Below are 24,715 nucleotides of genomic sequence, written 5' to 3'. Positions count from 1 at the left end.
TGGCGTGACGTCACCACGCCGTTCCAAGATGGCGCTCCGGATGGCGCTGGGCTCCGCGCTGCGCGTGGGGACAGATTTGGGGGTCAACAGTAATATAAGGGGCTTCGGAAGCGCAGGTAAGCGTCTGTGGGCGTTGTGCCGAACTGTGTTTTGATTTTATTTGTTGTATTTCCCGATCGTGTTGCTTGTTTTGTTGTGTTTGTCCAGGGTTCCTCATCCATTATCCTGTCACCATGTTTTCATCATGTCACTTTCAGCGTTTGATATTTCTGATTCTTTTATTCTTTGATACTTTAGTTCATGAGTCGGAGAATAAGTTATGTGCAAATCACATGTTTTCTTTTGTTTGTTTTTCTAGCTGTTCTCTGTCACAAAGCAGCACCACTGGGTCCGATGCCAAATGAGGACATAGACACCAAAAACCTGGATGCGCTGGAGAAATACCGCGGTTACAAGCGCTACCTGCGAGCAGCATGGGAGGCCAGCAGCAAGGAGGCGTGGTGGCGGACGTACAGCCAGTATGCCGAGGGAGAAAAAGCCCAAGGTACATCTCAAGGTGGATGGGATGGGGCAGTGGTGCCCTGGCTGGTAAGGAAGCGGGCCCATAATCAGAAGGCTGCCGGTTCCGGTCCTGAACTGCCAAGGTGCCACTGAGGTGCCCTTGATCAAGGTGCCGTCCCCACACACACTTTTATGGCTGCCCACTGCTCACTGGTTAAAAGCAGAGGACACATTTCGTTGAGTCACCATGTGCTGTGCTGCAGTGCAATGTCTTCACTTTCATATCTTAATGTGTTTTATCTTTAAGTATCTTTCAAAAATAGCCTAGTACCAAAAAATGGCAAGTTAATTGAAACTAGAGTAACTGTATTGAAAATGAAAGAAGGAAAAACATATAGAAATTTGGCAGTAAAATTAATTGTAAATGTGTTTTTATCATTTTAGTTATATATGTAATGAATACTAGGATACTCATCATCTTTTCTTTTCTTATTATTAGATTCTTTCTTGGTGGATATTGGGCTTCCATATCAGCGTCCCTCCCGAACTAAAGAGGCCAAGGAAAGAAGGATAACATTGAAAGAGAACAAGCACAATGCTGAGCTGGAGAGGGCTATGCGGCTGCGTACCTGTATGTGCATCTTTTTGAAGAAAGTTATCATCTGCTTCTGTATTTCCCTGCATGATCTAATGAGACACGACCTTCTTTTATTAGTTAAAATGCCCCTGGATCGCGTCAAGGCAGAATGGGAGAAAACGAATGGGCCGTACCACGTACAGAGGCTGGCTGAGCACTATGGCGTCTTCAGAGACCTCTTCCCCATGGCTTACTTTGTGCCCCGGGTCATGCTGCGTGTCGGGTATGGTCAAGATGGGGGAGTGCATTATGGAAATCAGCTTCCGGCCTCAAAGGTGTGGGGAATCTTGTTCACATGCTTTCTCTTTTTTTTCCCCCACTATAATGATGAACAGAAGCAACATTTATTGCATATTATGGTGTAAACCAGTGCAAATTCCTTTCTGTGTGTGCAGGCAGAAGTGCCCCCTCATGTTACATTTGAGGCAGAGGAAGGATCGCTTTGGACGCTGTTGCTCACCAGTCCAGGTATTAAGACTATAAATGTATAAATATGTTTGCCATGGCTCTGCTTCAGTATAGGGATTTACATTAAAATTAACTGTCAATGAACAGTTGAATTATTAGGATCGAAGGTTTTTACTAGTTCTGTTCCTGTGCAATTACAAAATGTAATTGATGTGATGGATCCACCGAATGTGCCCAAATTAAATAAATTATTAAATATTAAATTTTTTAATTTGATTCAATTAATTATCTTTTTATTTCCAGTTTTTAGTCATAATTGATGTCACATTGAATGAATTAAGAATGTTTTGATTTCCCAATTTTTATGATGTAATTATTAATGCCTTCATCAATTTAATTTTGGCACTTGTAGCCCTCCAAATTTAGGTAAGCTATGTGTTTTGTGTGACGTTGTACTGCAGTTTGCATTTTCCCCATTAGGTGGCAGTGTGAGGTTTAGAAATATTTTCTTTATCTTCACAGATGAGCACCTACAGGATAACGAGCAAGAATATATACATTGGCTAGTGTGAGTATGGGATTAGTCAAAACCTTTTGTTTTCCAGTTCAAGAAATTATAGCTATATTGTTTTAAAGCATAACAATGTAAGATTTTTTTATTAAAGTGTCAGCACAACAATCGGTCAATCAATCATTTAATGACATTTTCATGACTGTTAAGTAATCCAATCTCATTCCCTCTGCTTGGGTCTGCAAAGTCCACTTGCCAACAGTCTAGTGGCAAAAATACCAAACTTAAATATTTATTTAAATATACTTTGAACCTAATCAAACCATCAGGATATTTTGTATTGCCTATCATCTTTAGTGTACATTAGTTGTTTACCTCAATATCATAATGCTTGAGTAACTATACTTTTTGGGTTTTTTTTTTCCTCATCTAATTTTTGGTCTTGTTGCAGTGGGAACATCCCTGGCAATGCAGTCCAGTCTGGAGAGGAACTCTGTCATTACTTGCCCCCATTCCCTGCAAAGGGCACAGGCTTTCACAGATTTGTCTTTATTCTGTTCAAGCAGGACGCCATCGTTGACTACAAAGACGATTGCAGACCCTCTCCGTGGTTAGATGGCTGTTCCTTTATCTCATCTCCTATAGGTTCAATACACGATTGAGAAAATCTTGTCAGTATTATTTATTGATTTATTTTGCCCTCCCAACAGTCACTGTCTGAACGAAAGAACCTTTAAGACTGTGGATTTCTACCGTAAGCACCAGGATGTCCTCACCCCGGCTTCTCTGGCCTTCTTCCAGTGTCAGTGGGATGAATCTGTTACGAGCGTGTTTCACAACGTTCTGAGTAAGTAACTGCATATTCCCAGTGTAATTGGACAATCCTTCTTAGTCGGGGTGCAAAGCGGTTAGACGCACTTAACACTTCCAAGACTGGGCCAGCCTGTGCTGCCGCCTGCTGACTTCTATGTAGCATTTTACACCACACAACTAGAATCAAAGCAGCATGGACACACAGTACACACGGTTAAAGTACAAGCATATCCATCATTTTTAACAGCACAGACTGCGATGTTCCTGCATATGGCCAAACGTGGCGTTCCATTATTTTGTTTTAATTTCAACCCCACCCACACAGACATGAAGGAGCCTGTGTTTGAATATGACCGGCCGCCGGTTTATCATCCTCCCCAGAAGAAATACCCACACGGCCAGCCCCTCCGATACCTTGACCGCTACAGGAATGGACAGGAAGTCACTTATGGAATCTATTGAAATCTGTTGCTGTACATGTGTAAACATAGTTTTTTTTTTTTCTAATAAACATTTAAATATTTCAATAAAATTTTTTTTCTGTTAATTGTGTATTCCAGGTATCTAATTTACTGCTCTGTCTGTCTGTCCACCAATCTAGAATGGTCCAGAGAAGACCAAAGTCTTTGTGAAGCTTTGGAAGTGTCATAATTTGTATAGCAGTGAAGGGTTTTTAAACATGGTGGTTAAGATCGGCATCTTTAAATCAGTTCTATTTGCACGACCATATTGATCACATTTCCAGAAAAAAAACCTTAACACAGAGCAGAAACACCAGGTATAATCCTAACCGTTTTTCATGACCATTTCTGACACCAGTGTCTAAAATAGGGAATTTAAATAAGCACCCTGTAATCTCAGAATAAAACTGCTTGTGCAAGACTTTTATGCCCTAACTTGTTCAGTTAGTCGTCAACATGTTCGCTCTAGCCAGGGTAACTTCTTTTGGACACTGTGATAAGAAACACGTTGCCTAATTTGTACAAAACCTTCAATTCATTATTTATTTCTTCTCGGTTACCTTTTAAAGTTTTTTTTGTGCGTGTGTTGTGTATGATGTCTAATCTTAGGAAGTGACTGCGCCTTAAACTATGTGATTAAAAAATAAAAAAAAAAAAAATAGCAAGTGAAGGTAAATAACATGGTTATAAATGTAGGGATGTTTTAAATAGCCTCAAACCACATGCTATCCAAAAGTTTTCATTTAATTTACAGCACTTTGTGTCAGAGGCCGTCCTGTTTCCCAACTCATTTAAATGATTAAACATTTAAACTAAAAAAGAACTATGTGAAGTCAGTCTTGGGAAATGTAGACATCATAGTCCATTGTTACATTATTATTTTAATCAAATTTCTAAAAATCAGACCGTGGTTTCAAATTCAAATTTAATTAGTCACATACATAGTCAAACACGGTATGATATCCAGTGAAATGCTTTTGCGACTGCCATAGACATAGTTTTCAAGTGAAACCAATATGCAAATATTGCCAACATAACCAAATATTACAATTTTATGTTTTTTAAACATAAAATATGTGTAACAGGTAGAGCGAAGGTGTGCAAATGTGTAAAGTGAAAATTTGTGCAAAATTCTGGGGGGATTGAGTCCAGAAGTGATTGAAAGTGCTGGAGTGTATTAGAGGTCTGTCATATTTAGTGTTGTGGTTGAGAGCTCGTATAGCCTGCGGGAAGAAGTTCCTCCTCATTCTCTCTGTGTTGGACTTCAGGGAGCAGAAGCGCTTCCCTGATCGCAGCAGAGAGAAGAGTCCATTGTTGGGGTGGCTGAGGTCCTTCGCCATCTTCCTGGCCCTGGTCCGGCACTGCTTGTTGTAGGTTTATTGAAGGTCAGGGACCTTGGTACAGATGGTGCGTTCAGCTGATCAAACCACCCTCTGTAGGACTCGCCTCTCCTGCATGGTGCTGTTCCTGAACCAGGTTGAGATGTTTCCCATCAAGATGTTCTCTATGGTGCAGGAGTAGAAGTTCCAATTCAGGAACAGTGGCGGTTAAGGAAGTGGCCCCGTAATCAGAAGGTTGCCGGTTCGAATCCCAGTCCGCCAAGGTGCTCACTAAGGGTGATGGGTTAAATGCAGAGGACGCATTTCACTGTATGCACTGTGCTGCTGTGTATCACTTCACTTTAAATTTCCCCCCAAAGAACACTGAAATGGCTCCAGGTTTTTAGTACCGGCAGCAATATTGAAGGATAATATCAAAAAAAAAAAAAAAAAAACAAAGGTCCAGAGCTAGTGTTGAGACCTGAAAAGCTGGCCGCGGCTGCAGGAGCGCGGAACCGCCGCGGGGGGGGCGGGATTCCCGGCTTCCGAGCCCGCCTGGAAAACAAAGTTCAGCCCCCGCAAGAAGAAGGCAGCCGCTCCGCCGCCGACACCCAGCGAGGTGGCCCCGCTCCCCGGGAGGCTTTGTCGGGACCTTCCCCCTCTTCCCCTTCCGTCGTGTCGCTTTCTGCAGGACCGTCTGCGCTCGACACGTGCGCGCCGCCTTTTTGTTTGTTTCGGGTTTGTTTCTGTCGTTTTTATTTTTGTCGCTTTTTTTTTTTTGGACGCACTTGCACCGACCCGGAGGCCTCCGTGCGCCTTCTGGCGCTTCGGGAAGCCGCGACCCTCCGGACCGCCGTTGGACTCCCGCAGGTAAACGCGCCTTCCATTCTGCCCTCGTCAGCCAATTCGACGTTTTAAACGTGATCGAACTGGCCGCGTTATTACCCGCAGTGGCGCCTTTCATCAAGCTGTCACACACTTATATATCCGATCAAGGGCCATTAAAACCCGGATGAATAATCATCTGATTATCACGGCGCATCCTGCAAATCTCCTTGCTGCGCTCGCACGTTCATAATGAAGATAATGTTTTTAACGCGTGTATTGAATATGTTTGAGTCACATTTGCACAGAAAAAAAAACCCCCATAGGTTTGAAAGGCCGCCCTTTACAGCTGTCAGCCAGGAGGACTGAACCAGATCATATGCAAACACGGCTGGATTAGGGTTTATTTATTACCAGGTCCCGAAAAGGCAGTCCTGATGGAACACGACGGAAGAAGTGTCCCCACTTCTTACTATCCTTGTGTCCCTGAGCAGGACGCTTCCCCGTGCCGCTGCACCTGAACCGTCCCTGTCACTTCTTATTGTCACCGCGGGTCAGGGCATCTGCCAAAGGCCATCAGCATAAATGCAAGTATATATTTATACACTTGCTGAGTTTTATGTAATATCACGTAATTTTTTTATATTGTTGGGTTTTGGTGAACTGTTTATGACCTTGTAATATATGTAAAAAAAAAATTATGTTGAAAATAACCAAACATTAATTTATAAGAACCTATGTTTATTATTATGAAAGTATTAGTCAGAAAACTTTGTAGATAATCTCAGATATTTGTCCATCATAGCAAAAGTCCTTCATCAGCTGTTCAAACAAAGAGCTTCTCGGGGGAAGGGGGGGGGCAGTCACAGCCGACCATCACTTTTCTCAGGCTGCGTACGGTCGAGATGCCATCGCGTCACACAGAGTTACTGCTGGGCTGGCCTTTCATTTTAAACCTCAGAAATTTATTTTTTGGAATTCCTTTCACTCGTTCTGCTTTTATTCATTACATTACATTACATTTACATTTACATTTACGGCATTTGGCAGACGCCCTTATCCAGAGCGACTTACAACGTGCTTTCAAGTTACCATCGATGAAGAGATTAATTCCGGTTCACTAGGACCCCAACTATGAATACATCTATTTAATTCACTCTGTTGTAGATTCTGTACACAAGTTCGACAATAAAAAAGTTACAATTTAATCCAAATATTCTTTAAAGAGGAAGGTCTTGAGCTGTCGTTTGAAGGTGCTCAGTGACTGAGCTGTTCTGACCTCGAGGGGAAGTTCATTCCACCACCGAGGGGCCAAGACGGAGAAGAGTCTAGATGACTGTTTTCCTTTTACCTTCAGAGATGGAGGGACCAGGCGAGCAGCACTGGAGGCTCGGAGTATACGAGGTGCAGTGCGAGGTGTAATAAGGGCTGTGAGGTAGGATGGTGCTACTCCATGTTTGGCTTTGTAGGCCAGCATCAGTATTTTGAACCTGATGCGTGCAGCTACTGGGAGCCAGTGGAAGGAACGTAGCAGAGGGGTGGTGTGGTGAATTTAGGAAGGTTGAAGATCAGTCGTGCTGCTGCATTTTGTATGAGTTGTAGAGGTCGGATGGTACATAGTGGTAGACCAGCTAGAAGGGAGTTACAGTAGTCCAGTCGTGCAATTACTAAAGACTGAACCAGTATCTGGGTGGTCTGGGTTGACAGATAAGGGCGGATTCGTCTGATATTGTAGAGAAGGAATCTACATGAGCGGGAAAGATTGCTGATGTGAGTTGAGAAAGAGAGTTGGTTGTCTATTGTTACCCCAAGGTTGCGGGCTGTTGCAGAAGGAGAGAGCTGCGAGTTGTCTAGGTATTCAACCCTTTACACAACAGAATCGTGAAAGTTGGAGATTTACTATTTTTGATTACCGAATACGCTGTCGATAATTTGTCGATGGGGCTAGCTGTTGCATTTCAATCCATTTCTCAATGAATTATCGATAATCGTTTCCAAATATTCACCAGTCATTTGTTGCGCACATATTAATAACTTGACAGCACAGTTATGTCAGGGATACCCAAACATTGGCCCAATAATTCGGATCCGTCTGTGAATTTGGATGCTCTGTTTATTGGATTAGCCAAACTGTTTAACCGGCTGCGTTTACAGTAGCGTAATGGCCGAGGTTCCCAGGACCAGCTTCTTCAAACGTTTACTTCCCTGTGTGTGATGTCTGTTTTATAGCGGCACTAATGCAGTGAGGAAAGGCCTATTTCCTATTTCAAAAGTTTTTTTGTTTTTTTTTATGATGAAAGCCAGACGTGAACTAAGAGGCCATATTAAAAAGCCACCAGTCATACCGAACATTTAGACGTTCTATCCACCTCTGCTTTGCTTCTGCAGTAATTTTTTGTCTTTCGGTCACTTTGGCTAGCTAACTAATCATTTTTATTTATTTTGTTGTTGACCATTATGGCTTTTTCAATGGCCAGTGTCTGTATTTAGGGAGCAGGGCCATCAATGGCTGAAAATAATGCATTTATGGCATTTATCAAACGCCATTGTCTACAGAACTACATTCATTAGTTACAGGGACAGTCCCCCTGGAGACACTCAGAGGTAAGTGTCTTGCTCAGGGACACAATGGTAGTAAGTGGGATTTGAACCTGTTTATTGACTATACTGTCTTCTCTAGGTTTTCTCATAGTCAAGTTCTCAAAAATCAGTTTTGTAAATTTATAATTACTATGCTGAGCAAAGTAATAATCATGATTATATAATTTTTGAATGGTTGATTGTCAAATCTGTTTAATGAACCAGCCAAATAACATTTATATCATTACATTATCGAATGCCAGGATGTGTTTAGTTCTGAGTGAAAGCTGAAAATAAGTGCAGTAGTAAAAGTGTGCTAATTTGCACTGTTGTGCATGATTTTTTTTTTTTGTGAAAGCTGAACTGAACGATTAATTGTACTATCACTTGAATAACTGCACCATTTACGCCATGCTGGACGGCTAGTCCATAAACATGGTGCGTTGTCACTACCCAGTCTGTGCAGTTTACTCGATGTCTTTTACACATACACAAACTAGCTTGTGGTGAACTTAACAAACTAGTTCATGTGAACTAGTTCATTTTCATTTGCATAGACTGATCTTTAATTTTTCTTTTGTGTTTTTGTCTGAATTTGCAGTGGCGATTTGTGCTGCATGGGAAAGGATGTGGTTAAAAGCCAGGAGAGATTGCGCCTGCTGTTTCTTCTGGACGTCATGGTGTGAATGGTCCCGGTCAATAGGCTGTTGTTTAGCCCATAGTCCCATTCTGCCACATTTTACAGTAACCTTCTTGCATGATAATGTGGGTTTGTTGTTTAGACTGTTTGCGTGTGCCACTGATGAATCACGTCTGTGAGCTTTGCTTGTGCCTCTTTCAGCAGTACCGGCTGCCCAGGATCTGTATGGGTCACAATTTGTCACTTCTGTTGTCATCAGGGCAAAGATCCACTGGGAGCTACAGGAAATGAACAGTAGTCATGATGAGTAATTGATGAATAAATCAAGTCAAGCAGGTCATTGTTTGCCAATGCAACAGTGTTTTTCGGCCTTTTCTAGTTACAACAGGGGGAAAAGGCCCACAAACTGATGATCAAACAATAGGAATTGCCTCCGGTTCGTCTATCTTCTACACTATGTCAGAGGGCTCGGGAATGCTGATGACCCTTGTGATAAAGACACTACTGACATTCTCCTGCAGATTTTGTGCTTACGCCCACCGGCCTGAGGAGAATAGTTTGGTTCGAACACATGCCGGCTGCGATATATTAAATGTCATTCTTCGTTTGCACACGGTCGAGTCGGAAAGCAGAAATGCTGCTCAAGCAGTGAGGTGTTGCAATTCTTGCTCACTCACAGTTGACAGGAGAGGAGTAGAAGTCATTCAGGAAATTAAACATGCCGTGCGTAACGGGAACCCCTCCCTTTCCAAGCGAGTATTTTGCTGGATTGTAATTTCTTCAGTTATAAATGTATTGTGATTGATGATCCATCATTTAATGTGTTGAGTGTTGCAGAATCAGTATGGTCATGAGTTTTTTTTGACTGACAGTATGAACACTTTTCAGACAACTTGCCATCATGACATCATGGGGGCATCTACAAAGGATGCAATAAGTTTCCCAAATTTAATATAACCTATAACCTGTACAATTGTGATACTGTGATTGTGCTTGAAAATAAAGTAGTATTTTCTTGACATTCACTCAGTCGCCTGCTACAGCAAAGCCAGGGTTTGCAGAGAGCTTACAAGCCTTAGATTTACATTTTTGTGGTTTAGTTTACAGAATAGCAGCTGCATATGTTGGCTATACTATGTCACGTGTTGTCTTCTGAAAATCTCCCCTGATCTGGATGCCTTTTAAAGTCATTCGACTTCAGTAGGTGAAGGAGAGTCTTGGCCTCGGGGTGGAAGAGCATGTCACACAGCTCCATTACAGTTTACAGATCTAACATAAATATATTTCCTTGTGAAGTGTACAGGAATCCTTACAGGTCGTAGTTGTTTGAGAAAGTGTGGGAGTTTCACGGCCCCAAGTTCATCCAAACATCAAGTTCATGCAAAAAAAAATTCATATTTGCATCTGTCATTAAATCATCAGTTCACCTAAAAGGTGGCAAGATCAGGTCATAAAGCCAGTGTTCATTTGCGGGAAAACAGTAATACATTTGGCTTACAGGGTACATTCAGAATTCCTCAATTCCATTGAGTAGTGATGTCATCCCTCCTGAAATAATAACTGTCAAAATCCCCCTTCTTTTAAAATGTGGAATAGGCAAAATAGGCAAATGGTAAGAGCATCATCCATCCAGGGCCACAAGTGAAGGCGGAAAAAAAACGAAAACTAGTTTGCATTAATGTGTCTTAATATGAAAAGAACAAGACCACGTGAATTTACATGTGTAGCAAGGTAAAATTCACCATTCCCCGCTGATTTGTTTTCACAACTCGACTACTAGTTATGGGCTAGTGGCCAACATTAGGGTTGGTTGGTAGGCAACAGGCATAAAATTGACATAACTTGACCTAACTCGAGGATACTGGTCTTGAATATTATGCCCCCCCCCCTCTATATATCTATTGGTATAAGAAAAGAAGCTTCTTAAAAGTGTTTCGTCGGGTCAGATTCGGTTGGGCTCGATTACAATTGTTCCTGTTTTTATCACTATTTATTTAAGATTAAATTCGGAAGTGTGGACTAATCCAATGGCTTTCTTTTAATGTGGACACAGGTTCTCTTTAATATACGAAGTGAAGATCAAGGCCTGAAGGCCATTGGTGCTCCATATCCACATGCTGAACACCAGTAAACAGTGTTCCTGGATGTCTGTTTCTGGCCCTTTGCCCTGATTCTCTTTGTCCCACCTTTCCTGTGCTCGCCCATAAAAGTTCCAGCGAAGCCATTCAGCAGCAGGAAGCAGGAGACAAGCACGCACACACACAAAAGGAAACACACATACTCAATTACATGCAGCCTGCTGGTTAGGGATTAGAGAGATGGCAGGAAGGGCGGGGCAGGGGCGGCCTTATCTGCCAGGACGATCACCCAAGCTCCTTCCAGTCCAGCGCCCTCACTCGTTCCTGTTTGTTCAGAGCTGCAAATAAAGCGGCCATCACTTTACTATGTGCAGGTATGTGAGGCATGTGGAAACACATGGTTTTTAACTGTAGCGCCTGTGCAACTACAAACATGTCTTTGAAAGCGCTATGGTCCACCAGTTTAAGGCTTGTAGATAATAAAAGACATTCCGTCTTCTGTTTGGGGGCTGCTGATCTGGCAGAACAGGTTAAAGTGTGATAATTGGCCTGTCCCTGGCCACCTCTGCCAGCATCTGGAATGAGGAGGTATAACAAAAGTATTGGTAATTATGTTAATATTAGTTGTTATATCTTGAAGGAATGGTGAAAATGTGCCCTTCAGTCAGGACGGCGGACGTCTCTGATAGCTGGAACACGTCAGCGTTAAGACAGGCTGGGAGGAATGTTTCCTATCGACAGTGTTGGGTTTTAGATGTCGAGGTCCATTCCCCTTGCTTTTGCTTATAAAGTTTCACGTTGACGAGTCAATATTTGTTCTAGATTATTAAATTGAATAAAATGAAAAAATGTATTAATTGTAACACTCGAAGATTGTTACAATGCCTAGATTACATTCTGTTTCGCTGTTTCGTAACACATAGGGTTGGGATATATTATATTTGGTTTGGCTTATGATTCAGGCTAATGATCAATTTGGTGTTTTGTTTAATGGTGCAATATAATATAAATGCTTAGGCTACATTACAACATTCCAATATGAATACTCTTAATACTTCCGAACGCTTCCTGACTTTACAGCAAGTCTGAGGTCGCTTCACTTTGTTTATTGCTCAGGCGCTTGGCCTTTCCCCCATGCGTGTTTGAAGAATGTGTAGTGGAACCGGCTGGTCCTACACCCTGAATCCCAGGGCCAACGGAAGAACCTGGTCCTTCCATACATTTAGGGCATTTATCAGACTCCCTTATCCAGAGCGACTTACAATCAGTAGTTACAGGGACAGTCCCCCCCTGGAGTAACTTAGGGTTAAGTGTCTTGCTCAGGGACACAATGGTAGTAAGAGGGATTTGAACCTGGGTCTTCTGGTTCATAGGCGAGTGTGTTACCCACTTACAGTTTAGTCATTCCTGCCTTTAATTAATGATAAGCTTTATATACTTTATGTCGTGAGTTTATTAATATCACTGGTAACGGTGTTTATGCATTTTGGCCATAGAAGAGTGTTCCGTTCTTGGCCATCTGTCCTGCTAACGCTTTATCAGGCTGTAGTCGCTGTACGATGGCACGGACCCGCCCACCATACTCACGTCCAGACACAGCTCACACTCTGTGGCTTCCGAGGACCAAGAAATGAGTCCTTGTTGTTTTATTTTCATTGCCACAAAAAAAAATTTATTGAATTTTTTTTTTCTTTTTTTACTTTCCTCATAGGTGTTTGCAATAAATATTAAAAGCTATACATTTGACGCTTCTGATGCGAGCAGTGCGTATTAAGAGCGGATCTTTAAGAGGTTTACAGAGGTGTGGTGTGTGTTTGTTGGTTGAGAAGATGTGTGCATATTTCTATGTGGGCACTTTGGTATCTTTTGTGGTTTCTAAGGAATTGTGTGTTTCTCATTTAAATGAGCGAGAGGGTGTTTTTTTTTATATTATTCCTCACTGTTATTACTGTATATGTCTTAAGGGCCTGGTGTTTGGAGTTTGTTTATCAGACTGGTCTGCTGTTGAGACGTTTAGGCCAGTGGGGGGGGCTGCTTAGCTCTGTTCAGATGTCAGCCAGCGTTATTGGATTACCAGTTGATGAGGCATGCTGGGTCCCATCTCCCCATCACATGTTCTTTCCATTCTGATCAATGGAAATTAGGTGGTAGGAGCCCAGTGGCTAACACAGTCGCCTATGAACCAGAAGACCAGAAGGTTCAAACCCCACTTACTGCCATTGTGTCCTTGAGCAAGACACTAAACCTTAATTGCTAGAGGGGTGACTGTCCCTGTAACTACTGATTGTAAGTCACTCTGGATAAGAGTTTCTGATAAATGCCGTAAATGTAAATGGCAGGGTTACGTTACTAAACATTTAGCTCCTGTCGTTTCTGTAAAATCAAAGTATTTTGTTTCTCATGATCACTTTTTATCATTTAAATAATCTGCTTTGAGCTGCTGGTGAGGTGATAGGTTTAACTTTCTTGCTCTAAACTCACGGCCACATTCATCAGTATGCAGGTCAGAACTAGGATTGTTTTACATATTTAATAAATGTGTATAGGAAACACTGGTTTGCCAGTGTTTTTGGTGACCATGCATATAGTACTGACAGAAATGCAAATTTAGACAAGATTCAATAGGGATGTATGTTTACAACTTTGTATTTTGTTGCAGCGATCTCATGGAAAAATCTCATTAAATTGAAGGCCAGTGTAAGTCCTCAACTTTAATAGGCAGGCCAGAGATATTTAGGATTAGTTTATATTGGCCAAGGGGGCAAAGAAAATGCAACAAAAGGGTTCAGTTTGAGCGAGTTGAGCCAGAAAGACCCTGGTGTGTTAAAGACATGAAATTTAACTGTAAATTCATGTAAATTCATGCAGCACAGTTCACTGTTTTCCATCATCCGCATTCTGTTCTTTACCATTTACTACATCTCTGCCTTTACTACACTCTTGTCACGTCTTACTCTTGTTTATATGCATTATAAGCACACTGTGCCACATTACTGTTGAGTTTTACTCCATTCCAGTCCATTTTTTTTCTCGTTGCTGCTCCAGATGTAGCTCATTAATGGCGGTTCTCTACAGCGGGATTCCAGAAGGGACACATTAACCTCCTGCTGGCCTGCGCCTTTACTTACACAACCACGCCCATTCACAACTTCCCCCAGCATGCGCTCTGCACCATGCAGACACTCAGACACTGCGCACTATATCCACCGCACACGCACACACACACAGAGGTGCTAAGCCTCGTAAAATTGCCTTAATGCTGATGTTCTCTTTCTTTTGCACAGAGAGATGCTTTCCTTAAAGTGATCCTTGTTCCTGAAGCTGAAGGCACCTGGAGCGACCAACGTTATAGTTAGACAAGAGACGTTTTTTTTTTCCTTTGGTTGAAAGAGGACCAAGAACAGACTGTAGTGATCATGGATGGGTTGGACACTGTATCCGGGCCATCCGTGGAGACCAAGGCCGATCGCATAGCACGATACAAGGCTGAGAGACGGAGGGAGCTGGCTGAGCGCTATGGAAACCTGGAGGACCTTCCGTCCAAGTTTGTGAAGAGGGACAGGCACTGCGAGGCAACAGAGCCAAGAGGCAACGAGGCACAGCAAAGCCAGGAGGTTCCAGACTCTGAAACCGGCAATGGAAGACAGGAGAGGCAGTCCACAGCCGATGCAGGTGGACCTTCAGTGTCCCAGAACCAAGAAGAGAGCCATGTTCTTGTGTCCAGTTCCTCTTCCAGGTGAGGTTTTGGGTTATGTCCTTCAACTGTGCAGTGAACATAGGCTTCACATTTCTCTGGTAATTTTCCTGGAATTTCACAAGATCAGGAATTTGCTTGTTTGCAGAGGTCCTCGCCAGGACATGCCTCGCTCTTATGAAATTTGAGCTGCCAAGCTTATTATTGCTGTACGTTTCAGGGGGATATGTATGAAGGGAACACCTTGAATTGCAATGATACACAAGTACAATCATCTGCCTTGAGACATCTCCACAGTCTTTTGTCCTGGGGGGTGGGGGTGTTCCATGAAGAAGAATTTCTTACCTGAAGTCTTTTTGAACAGTCATGAATTTCAGTTAAACACGGCTCTAGGAAATAACCGCAGCAGTTAGTGATGTGGCCCTTGTTGTGAGGTCGAATCCTGATTTGGATCTGTGTGTTACCTCCAGGTTCTCGGGTTTTCCAAGGGCATGTACACTAGGTGGATTGGCAACTTGGTCTCCAGCAGCCACGGTCTAAGTGGTGAATGAGAGTAAAAATATGGATTGCTGTCAAATTAATGTGTTAAAGAAATTTTGATTAATTTGTAATTAAAATAAATGAACACAGCAGCATTTCTTTTTCTTCCTGCTTCAGGTCACAATACATAAAGAAAGAGACAGAGTGTAGAAGTTTCTGGTTCACACAACACATTCACAAGTGCACTCAAACATGGGAGCAACTTGCGTGTACATAATGCGTCTGGATGCATCTTTTTTTTTCAGGCAAATAAGGCGCGACCAGATGAAAATATTTAATCTCACAAAGTACTGTCTCCCCGTCACTCCCTGTCTGAGCCTCTTTTCCACACTTGTCTCTCTGTCCTAGTTAAATATGCATCATAGCAATCTTTTGTCTTAAAAAATAATCATGATTAATTGTGATTTAGTTGCAAGATGCATTCTTAAAGTTAACGATTGGACAAAATTAGCCATTGCTTCTAATATTTTAAGTGGTTGAACATTTCAAACCTTATAGCACCAAGTATGAACAAAAAAATTACTTCTGTAAGAGAGCTGCTATAAAAACACACGGAACCATATTTATGGTGTTTCAGATTTATTTTATGTGGAAGAGTTTCATAATTTACTGAATACTCCTAGAAACATCTTGATGATGGTTTGGCAGGCTGGGCCATAACAGAATCCAAATTCGTGCTCAGGCCTGTGATGGTGATCATCTGATGATGATCTGTTCTATCCGTGTGAAATCCCGGCTTCCTTCTTGGTCGTTGAGAAACTCGGGAAAGAGGGAACGTGTGCTGGTTAAAGCCATGCCTTGTTTGCAGTAAACACTGGCAGACTGCTGAGAAAGCGACATGTTCATAATGAACGGGCTTCTGAGGAGAGAACATGAGAGAACATGCTGCCGGCTTTATTCTGGCCTTTTTGTTTCACTTAGGAGAATATGTTTAAAGTAATTGTTATTTAATTTCACTTGCGCAGTATTAAGCTTTTACAAATGACAGAGATCAGGAAAACCACAATTGGAATGCACTGAGAACATCAGGGGCAGAGAACACGAGAACATCAGAAACAGAGATGAAACCTACTGAGATATTGGATGCTAATTAGAAAAAAACTCATTTCAGACTAAATAATATGAATACCATTGGCTACTGGGTGATGTTCAGGTTGTAGTTTAACCTTTAAATGTCCTCATTTTGATTGAAAATGTCTGTTTTATAATATCATAAAATTAGTAAAAGCGTCAGTCCAGACATTGTTCATGTTGTAAATTACTCTGGTCTCTGTTAATGATGGAATACCTGCTTATTAGCAACTTTATGAACATTATTAGCAACAATTAGTCTTCATTTTTTAGAAACAACATTATTAGGAAACCATTTTCAGTTAGTTTAGTATAGATGAAAACAGTTGTAATGTATAGAATCAATAAAACTGGTAGTACTGGTATCTGGTGCATCTTCTAATGTGCTCTAATGTTTTCTGTTCAAACCTTTTTTTTCCCATGGGAAACAAGGAACATCTCCAAATGACCTGACTTTCAAACAGTTTGATGTTTTGATGATTTTTTTAGTTTTCCATGCCCAGTTTTCCCACTCAATAGTTTCCCACTATGTCTTTATAAAGAAGCATCTTGTGTTATTGAGAGATTTACTGAAGATGTTTGGTTCCTTTACTTTTCATATTCATTGTCCATGTGGGATGTGATGAGCAGCATCTAAATCTAAGACCTTGCATATACTTGACCCAAGTTAAGTGCTGATGCTTGTACTAAGGATCTGAAGGCAGAGAGCCAAGAGAACCAATCAAAGCTGTTCACACGGACACGCTTGAATCTAAAATTATAGCCAGAGGCAGCTGTATTTCAACCCTAGAAATGATTAAAGGTTGTCTTGAGTTTTGCCAGTGTTCCATAGAAGATCTGTAGACGTTTAAACAGCTGTTTCAGACTATTTAATACACTGTTTGCTTCTGCAATAAACCGTGTGAGCTGTAAATGTTGTCTAGAGGTTTATGTGAGCAAAGAGCTTTAGTTTTGAAATTTTTAGGCAAGAGTCCAAGCACTTGAGCTTGGTGCTCTTCAATGACATTGGTCCCATACCACCTCCCGGCCCAGTGTTCTTAATATTCCATTTTATTTGGCAGATGAACTCAGACCTTCAGACCATCATCTGCTGAGGCCCAAATTGGTCTCAATTCTGGTCACATTACATCTCAGTCCACAGGTTCCTAAGCTGTCATCTAGCAGTATGCCTGGGAGGAGCTAAATAAACAGATTCTTCACCAAATCAGGATCTTGCTATTTACCTGGACAACTCACAGCTCTCTCCTTCTACAACAGCCCGCAACCTTGGAGTAACAATAGACAACCAACTCTCCTTCCCGACTCACAACAGCAATCTTTCCCGCTCATGTAGATTCCTTCTCTACAATATCAGACGAATTCATCCTTATCTGTCAACACAGGCCACCCAGATACTGGTTCAGTCCTTAGTAATCTCACGACTGGATTACTGTAACTCCCTTCTAGCTGGTCTACCTCTATGTACCATCCGACCTCTACAACTAATACAAAATGTGCTGACTGATCTTCAACCTTCCCAAATTCTCCCACATCACCCCACTGCTACGTTCCCTCCACTGGCTCCCAGTAGCTGCACGCATCAGATTCAAAATACTGATGCTGGCCTGCAAATCAAAACATGCAGTACTGCTCGCCTGGTCCCTCCATCTCTGAAGGTAAAAGGAAGACACTCATCTAGACTCTTCTCTATATTGGCCCCTCGGTGGTGGAATGAACTTCCCCTTGAGGTCAGAACAGCACAGTCACTGAGCACTTTCAAATGGCAGCTCAAGACCTTCCTCTTTAGGGAATATTTAGATTAACTTGTAACCTTCATATTGTCTGACTTATGTATAGAAACTACAACATAGTAAATAAAAAGATTGTATTCATAGTTGAGGGTCCTGGTGAACCAGATTTGATCACTTCATTGATGGTAACATGGAAGCATGTTGAAAGTTGCTCTGGATAAGGGCGTCTGCCAAATGCCTTAAATGTAAATGTAAATAAACCGGATTCGGTCACTTTCATTTTCACATGTGCATGAAGGAATAACAGACACTGGATCTGAATGTTAAATTCCTCCGGTTAGTATTTTTGCAACTTTGTATTTATGTATAATCATAATATTAATAATTTAATGTCCTAGGTAAAATAGGCCAAAATTATAAAAATAGAACAGTTAAACAGGTAGACTGCACTCCCAACAGAGCCGGGGCATGTGTGTTAGGTGAATTGGTGTGGAGACCTGCCCAGTTCCTGCTATTCTTCTGAAGATCACAGGGACCTTGTGACATTGAATGCTGCATATTCTTAAAAATTAGAACAAGTGTCACATGAAGAGAAAATGTGTATCATTATAGAAATATATAATATCAGATAATCGATTATATGTGTAGATTCTGTGATAAAAGTGACCAAAATGAGAAACCATCAGAATTAACAATGCATTTTAAAAAGCAATAAACAAACTAATAATTATAATTAATGAATTGATGGGTTAATGTGGCTGTTTTATTCTATTGGTTCACAGTTCTCGTCCTAGAGAAACTCTGCCTCAGACTCATCATTATTGATTGACTAATAATGAATAAAGTTGAAAGCTGGGAGGGTTGAATTTATTATTCTATTCCATTCCTGACTATTATTTTTTTATGACATAGTTGCAAATGGGTTCAAAATTTTATTTTGATTTAGTTGAATTGACTCATAGGCCTGTAGGCATCAGCTTCTTGTTTTTTACTCTGACCAGCACCACTTTTATAAAAAACTGTTTTTTTTATATATGATTGACTTTTTTTTTTTGTGGCACTGTTGATTGGTCTCAATTTAAAGCCTAATTTCTCTTCTCTTTTTCTCTCTCCCTTCATAGTCTGCTAGAAGAAGAGGAAGCCAGGAAGCCAAAGGGTAACCCTCTTTCCTTTCATTTATACTCAAAGACTGTTTTGTAAAACACAGATGCCTTTCTTTTTTCTTCTCCTCCTCCTTGCCCTTTTTGTGCTACCCGGTGGTTTATGCTTGAGGGTCAGTGTACAGCTCAACATGACCGCTGGGCAGACAGGCACAAAGACTGGGTGGATGGATTCTTTCAGTGGTCTTTATGGAAATTATATGAGTGTGTCTTTTGGGATTTGCAAGAAAGGAACTTGACAGATGAAAAGAGCCTGTTAGTGGGTCTTCCCAAGTCTGCAACATCATGTAAAGGGTTAACTTGTGTAGTCTTTCAGACGGGAACGTTTTCAGAACACTTTCAGAATGTAGAGAACCCTGGGATCAGTGTGCGTAGGAACTTGGCCAAGTCTCCTTTGTCATCGGTGGGTGTCCTATGCTGACAGGCTTGAGATTTGGGATGATGATTAAACTTTTTACGCCCCCCCACCCTGTTTTTGAGTCAGCAGACTTATTAAAGTCTCATCGGATCCAGACACGGCTTCCCCCGGGATGCATGTTAACCCTGACGGGTGGAAAATGTAGCCTGCTGAGAGGGAGAAACGCTAACTCAGCACATTCATTTTCTATTACATATGCTTTAGGGGTGGGGGTGTCTTGATCTTGAGAGAGCAACAGATGGATGGAAAAAAGTGAGTATCTGAACAATTTGGTTAAAGCCTAGATGTCATATGAAGATGGTATAACTTGGTTATCGAGACGGAATTGCGGAATTCCCAATCCCCAATGTTTATTTATTTTTATGTTTATTTTATTTTTCAAATAGACGAATGTTTGCATTAACTGCACATATAATTAACATGTAAACGATTTACAAAAGCAAACACTGAATACCCAAGCACTTTGTTGAACAGTGATTAAATATGATTTTATTGCATTGTTCTTTTTTCCATCTACTCCATAATCACACCATTTTTAGGTGAATAAATACATTTGTAATGGAAAACATGGAATTCAGAAAAAAATCCAGAAACAGAATTTTGGAAAAAAATTAAATGGAGGCCATAGAAGTATAGAGAGCAAAGAGACAAAAGTAAGGCTAACATGGCACTTTTTAGACATAGGGCTCTAGAACACAGCCTAATTTCTCAATGGTGCAACTAAAAACAATCGAAGGTCACACCTTCGTAAACTCCCTGTGGTACAAGCAACAGACGTGAACTGTATACTGCTAGGTCCATGTCATATTGTAAACCAATCCGAGATCATGAAGGGTGGTGCCTGCCTCTGATTGGCTGTGGTTCAGGTTTTCCTGTACGTGCTGCCGTCAGACACAGAGAGGTGAGTAGCCTGGACCTGTCAGATAGACAGAGTGGATGTAGCCACAGATTAGAGATTTAATCAGGCCTACGTTAGACTCGAAACCAACAAGTACATCTTTTTAAAAGCCTGAACTTGTTTTAACTTGTTCTACCTTTCTGTAGAATTGCATTTTAACTTCATGTTAACCAGATTGTTAGTTAATCATTTACAAGTCAGTACTGCTTATATGCACAGTGATTTAAAAAGGGTGGGGAAAGTGAACCTGTAAAACTGCTTTGTTAAATGCGATGCTGTCGAAAAAAATTGGTGCACCTAACTGTCATGCTGGTGCACCTAAGAAAAAAGTTAGGTGAACCAGTGCAAAAAGTTAGTCTAGAGCTTTGAGCCCACATATTAATTAAAAACTCAATTAGGTTGCCAACTAATTCTGTCAATTAGTTGTCTGCCAATATATTGCTTACATTATGTAATCAAACGTTGCTGTCACTTAATTTTCAATTAAATTAGTTTGTTTTTCCTATCAAAAATGTCCCGATCCTCCATCACACAGCTTTATTAATGCAATAAAGTGAAAGTGAAGTGATTGTCACATGTGATACACAGCAGCACAGCACACGGTGCACACAGTGAAATTTGTCCTCTGCATTTAACCCTGAGTGAGCAGTGGGCAGCCATGACAGTCGCCCGGGGAGCAGTGTGTGGGGACGGTGCTTTGCTCAGTGGCACCTCAGTGGTACCTTGGCAGATCGGGATTCGAACCGGCAACCTTCTGATTACGGGGCCGCTTCCTTAACTGCTAGGCCACCACTGCCCCAATAATAATGTGTGGAACAGATTATTTGATGGATACATATTGGTGCAACTTTTTCTTTGTTTAAAACACTAGTCGGTTAATCGAGAAAATGATAGATATAAATGAGTAATATTTATTTGCAACCCTAATTAATTGGTGTGTCTTCACGACCCACATGGATCTCTTTCTCCATTTTGTTAACCAGTGCTTAACATGAACATTACTGGGACATTACATCAATTCCATCTATCCACGTACTTGTTGCTGTGCCACCATGTTGGCCATATTCATGAAAATCCAACATTTCACTCCCCCCCAGTCCACCCTCATCTTTTTAAAAAATATTGTCTCTGGGAGGTTTCCTTATCATAATCTTTCAGAGCGTGCGGCCTTTGTACTGACTACACATTTCTACTCCCCTCTGAGATTGAACTATACGTTTCACGATTACAATGTGAAGATAAGAGTGTGGAGTAACTAGAAAACACTCCTGTCTGGCTCCATTTCTCAGGCTGGAGGCCAACATGTCACTCACAAAGGAGGAGAAGGGGGGGGTGATATATTGCACACTTGAGCGGTATGTGTGTGTTTTGTGTGTGTGTGTGTGTGTGTGACGTGGCTGTGCATCTGTGTATTCCACAGCTGAAAAAAGTACAGATGAATGTGCCAAGACGTGTTTTGCAGCCAAGGCATCTTGTGTTAAAGTGAGTATGACACACACACACACACTTTTTATGGGAGTGGTCATCTTTTTAGGGAAATATGAAAGTTTGTCATTACAAATAACTGCAATCAGCGATTTTGATATTTAATCATTAGTTTGCTATGATAGCACAGACATGCATAGACCTCATGACTAATAAATTGCATAAAATTTCAAAATTACAAGGAGCCTTGTGGGGCCTTGAACTTTCTGAGGTCTGCAAGTTGCATGTCCTTGAGCTCTCTGTCCCGGCCAGAACGGCCAGGTGTCCTGAAGGCTGCAGTGGAAACTCTCCCCCTGCCAGTGTCTCTCTCCTTGGTTTCCTTCACTTCTTTTTTTTTCCCAGTCCGGTTGCAGCTGGACTGAAGTTGTGATTATGCGAGTGTGTTCTCCACAACAATTCTGTCCTTCTTTTTTTTTGTGTAAGTTTAGCAGGAACTTGATGTAATTTGCTTCCCTACAAAGCAGAAAAGTGAAAAAAAAAAGACAAGGGTTAAAGCTGGGGCCACTGGTTAGTAAATTTTCTTAATTTAGAACTAGTCGTGCATGTGACATGTTTATGACGTGGGGTCGCCACAGTGTGGGCGCACGTGTTTTTTCTCCGGGCGTCCGTGAAAAGCTGACTTTGAGATGTTACACTTGGCCAGATTTACTGTGGCTGTTTAACCCCTCTGTCACGTCTGTCGCTCAGATTAAAGGGGCTGAGAGAATTTTGCTCGGCGAAGGGGAGCATGCAGACTTTCTGAATAAACCCGGTCAAAGCCCAAAGGCCCCTCCCCCATTGCCAGGCCTCGCTGCAGACACGTCCATCCCTCAGGGCACATTCACATTGCTGCACACTTCTTTCCCATGCCGCGAGTGTGTTTCCCTCCTTCCCTTCCACCCTCCCTCGCTTCCTTTCCGGCCATTTGTGTCTCTCGAAAAACACAATATAATATGAAAAAAAAAATATATATATATATATATAAATGCAACATATTATACAATATGCAGGTAAGAGCTTACTTTCAGACAACATAGAGATTTAATACAAGACAACACCATTTACGAATGACAGTAATGTGTGCAAAAAGGGAATAAAAACAGTCTAAGAAACACCTTATAAATTATTCGATTATAATTATCATTGTAATCATTAAGTAAATTCCGCTATTTTCCTCCATACAGATATTTACTGGTCCTAAAGATTTGTGAACTATGTAATTTTTTGGCTGCCTTCATAAGACTAAGAGTTTACATCAGAGTTTATTCATCATGTTTATAGGTTTATGGGGGATAGATGTGGTAAGTGCACATAATCACAATTATGGTTTCTGTTTTGGTAAATGGGAAGGCTTCTTCTTGGCATGGAACAATTGAGGGAAGCACTCACAGGGCTTTTTATATTTGGGAAGCATTGCTTTGTGTGACTCCTGAGAATTGTGCTAATGTGGAAAGTACCCATAATGCCACTCTCTTTCCTTTCTCTTCTATTTTGTGTCTCTCTCTCGCTCTCTCTCTCTCTCTCTCTTTCTGCCACAGGGTTTGCTGGATTCAGATAACACTACAGGAAGGGGCAGAGGTGGCCGCTGCAACGAAATCCTTTCCCAGCCAGTCAGCTGCCATGAAAATAGAGTTACCAGCAGGTAGGCAGTGCCAGAGGGCGGGAGTGTTCCCAGCAGAGGATAATAGTTTTTTATTGGTCTCGTACTGACTCTGTTACTGCCTGTGTGGCCGTAGTATGAAGAGATAATGTGATAATGGGAGCATGCATGGTCCCCTGCCAAACTCACAGGTGAGGCCGGAATAGTTCACATATCCTGCGCCCCACGCAGCCATGTTTTCATGTCTGTTTGTAATTGGCATGAAACGAGGAACGTGCCACCGGCCTGTTGTTAGCTGCGAGCCAGACAAGATAAACGCGTCTTGTTAGGTAACGATGGTGTCACCGGGTGTGGGTGTGACTTTGGCATTGTTTTATTAGAAATACCTACCCTGTGGGTTCACCGCGTTTGTGTGTGTGTGTGTGTGTGTGGAGACAACCTGCATTTTGAGCTGATGTTTCCATTGAAAAATTGTCCAATGGGGGAAAAACCCCTGTATATAAAACAAAGGTTTTTATGCTCTAGTGAAGTAGCATTTGAGGTTATGTGGAAAAAGTGCAATTTAAACACACAGTGTATCTGTATGGTCAATAGCCAATAATCTGATTATCCCTGATACGTGGCCAAGGCCATGTAGATGGGGCTTGCCTTTCCATAATAACACCTTCTACCACCTGACCATCCATCACCACGATTATTAAAATTACATTTCACAACATCCCTCAGTCGAAACACTTTCATTTGTATTTTATAGAGAATTTGAAAATATCACTTTTTGGTTTTGCTGATATAATCTCAACTGCATCTTAACAGCATCCAACTACCACGTCATGGTTAGCAAATTAAAACAATATCCTGCGGTAACAGTGGGAACAGAGATGGTGACAAGCACTAATGGTGGTGAAATGGCTTAACAGTACCCTGGTTCCCAACCTGATCTACAGTGGGTACGGAAAGTATTCAGACCCCCTAAAATGTTTCACTCTGTTATATTGCTCATTTTCCTCATTAATGTGATTATGTGATTAATGTCACCCCATATTGACAGAAAAAACTGAATGATTGACATTTTTGCAGATTTATTAAAAGAAAATAAGTATTCAGATCCTTTGCTCATTATTTAGTAGAAGCACCTTTCCCTTAATTGCATCCAGTCGTCCTGTCCCTGCAGCTGCAAAACACCCCACAGCATGATGCTGCCACCACCATGCTTCACTGTTGGGACGGTATTGGATGATTGATGAGCAGTGCCTGGTTTTCTCCATGCACACTGCTTAGAATTTAGGCCAAAAAGTTCCATGTTGGTCTCATCAGACCAGAGAATCTTATTTCTCACCATCTTGGAGTCCTTCAGGTGTTTTTAGCAA

The 24,715-nt window shown here is 41.5% G+C and overlaps 2 protein-coding genes across 3 annotated transcripts in view; both read left to right on the top strand.

Annotated features, from left to right (window-relative positions):
* The first annotated feature begins 14 nt into the window (after positions 1 to 14).
* mrpl38 (mitochondrial ribosomal protein L38) lies at positions 15 to 3,365 on the top strand. Its single transcript, XM_028965282.1, has 9 exons — positions 15 to 116; positions 359 to 544; positions 1,001 to 1,132; positions 1,217 to 1,413; positions 1,534 to 1,606; positions 2,069 to 2,114; positions 2,509 to 2,667; positions 2,768 to 2,904; positions 3,196 to 3,365. The coding sequence occupies exons 1-9, from the start codon at positions 29 to 31 to the stop codon at positions 3,330 to 3,332; spliced, it is 1,155 nt and encodes a 384-aa protein (XP_028821115.1). The 5' UTR covers positions 15 to 28; the 3' UTR covers positions 3,333 to 3,365.
* A 1,888-nt stretch (positions 3,366 to 5,253) lies between these two features.
* svild (supervillin d) overlaps positions 5,254 to 24,715 on the top strand; it is a 41,068-nt gene continuing 21,606 nt past the window's right edge. Inside the window, exons 1-5 of one of the 2 annotated variants that reach the window (XM_028966116.1) lie at positions 5,254 to 5,520; positions 14,058 to 14,509; positions 18,930 to 18,964; positions 21,705 to 21,766; positions 23,287 to 23,390. In XM_028966116.1, coding sequence (XP_028821949.1) covers positions 14,190 to 14,509; positions 18,930 to 18,964; positions 21,705 to 21,766; positions 23,287 to 23,390 — 521 coding nt within the window. In that variant the 5' untranslated portion in view covers positions 5,254 to 5,520; positions 14,058 to 14,189. Of the gene's footprint in view, positions 5,521 to 7,830; positions 8,080 to 14,057; positions 14,510 to 18,929; positions 18,965 to 21,704; positions 21,767 to 23,286; positions 23,391 to 24,715 lie in introns of those variants that run through there. The other variant, XM_028966121.1, reaches the window with a different exon arrangement.

The sequence above is a fragment of the Denticeps clupeoides genome, chromosome 2 (genome assembly GCF_900700375.1).
Source record: "Denticeps clupeoides chromosome 2, fDenClu1.1, whole genome shotgun sequence".
NCBI lineage: Eukaryota > Metazoa > Chordata > Actinopteri > Clupeiformes > Denticipitidae > Denticeps > Denticeps clupeoides.
The sequence above is the reverse complement of the archived record's forward strand: the minus strand, read 5'-3'. Positions and strand labels throughout refer to the sequence as shown.

What these genes read in the sequence shown, in the direction of transcription:
- mrpl38 (XM_028965282.1), top strand. Translation starts at nt 29, where the DNA reads ATGGCGCTCCGGATGGCGCTGGGCTCCGCGCTGCGCGTGGGGACAGAT. An exon ending in CGAGGGAGAAAAAGCCCAAG is followed by an intron (nt 545 to 1,000) that starts GTACATCTCAAG and finishes TCTTATTATTAG; the next exon opens with ATTCTTTCTTGGTGGATATT. An exon ending in GAATATATACATTGGCTAGT is followed by an intron (nt 2,115 to 2,508) that starts GTGAGTATGGGA and finishes GTCTTGTTGCAG; the next exon opens with TGGGAACATCCCTGGCAATG.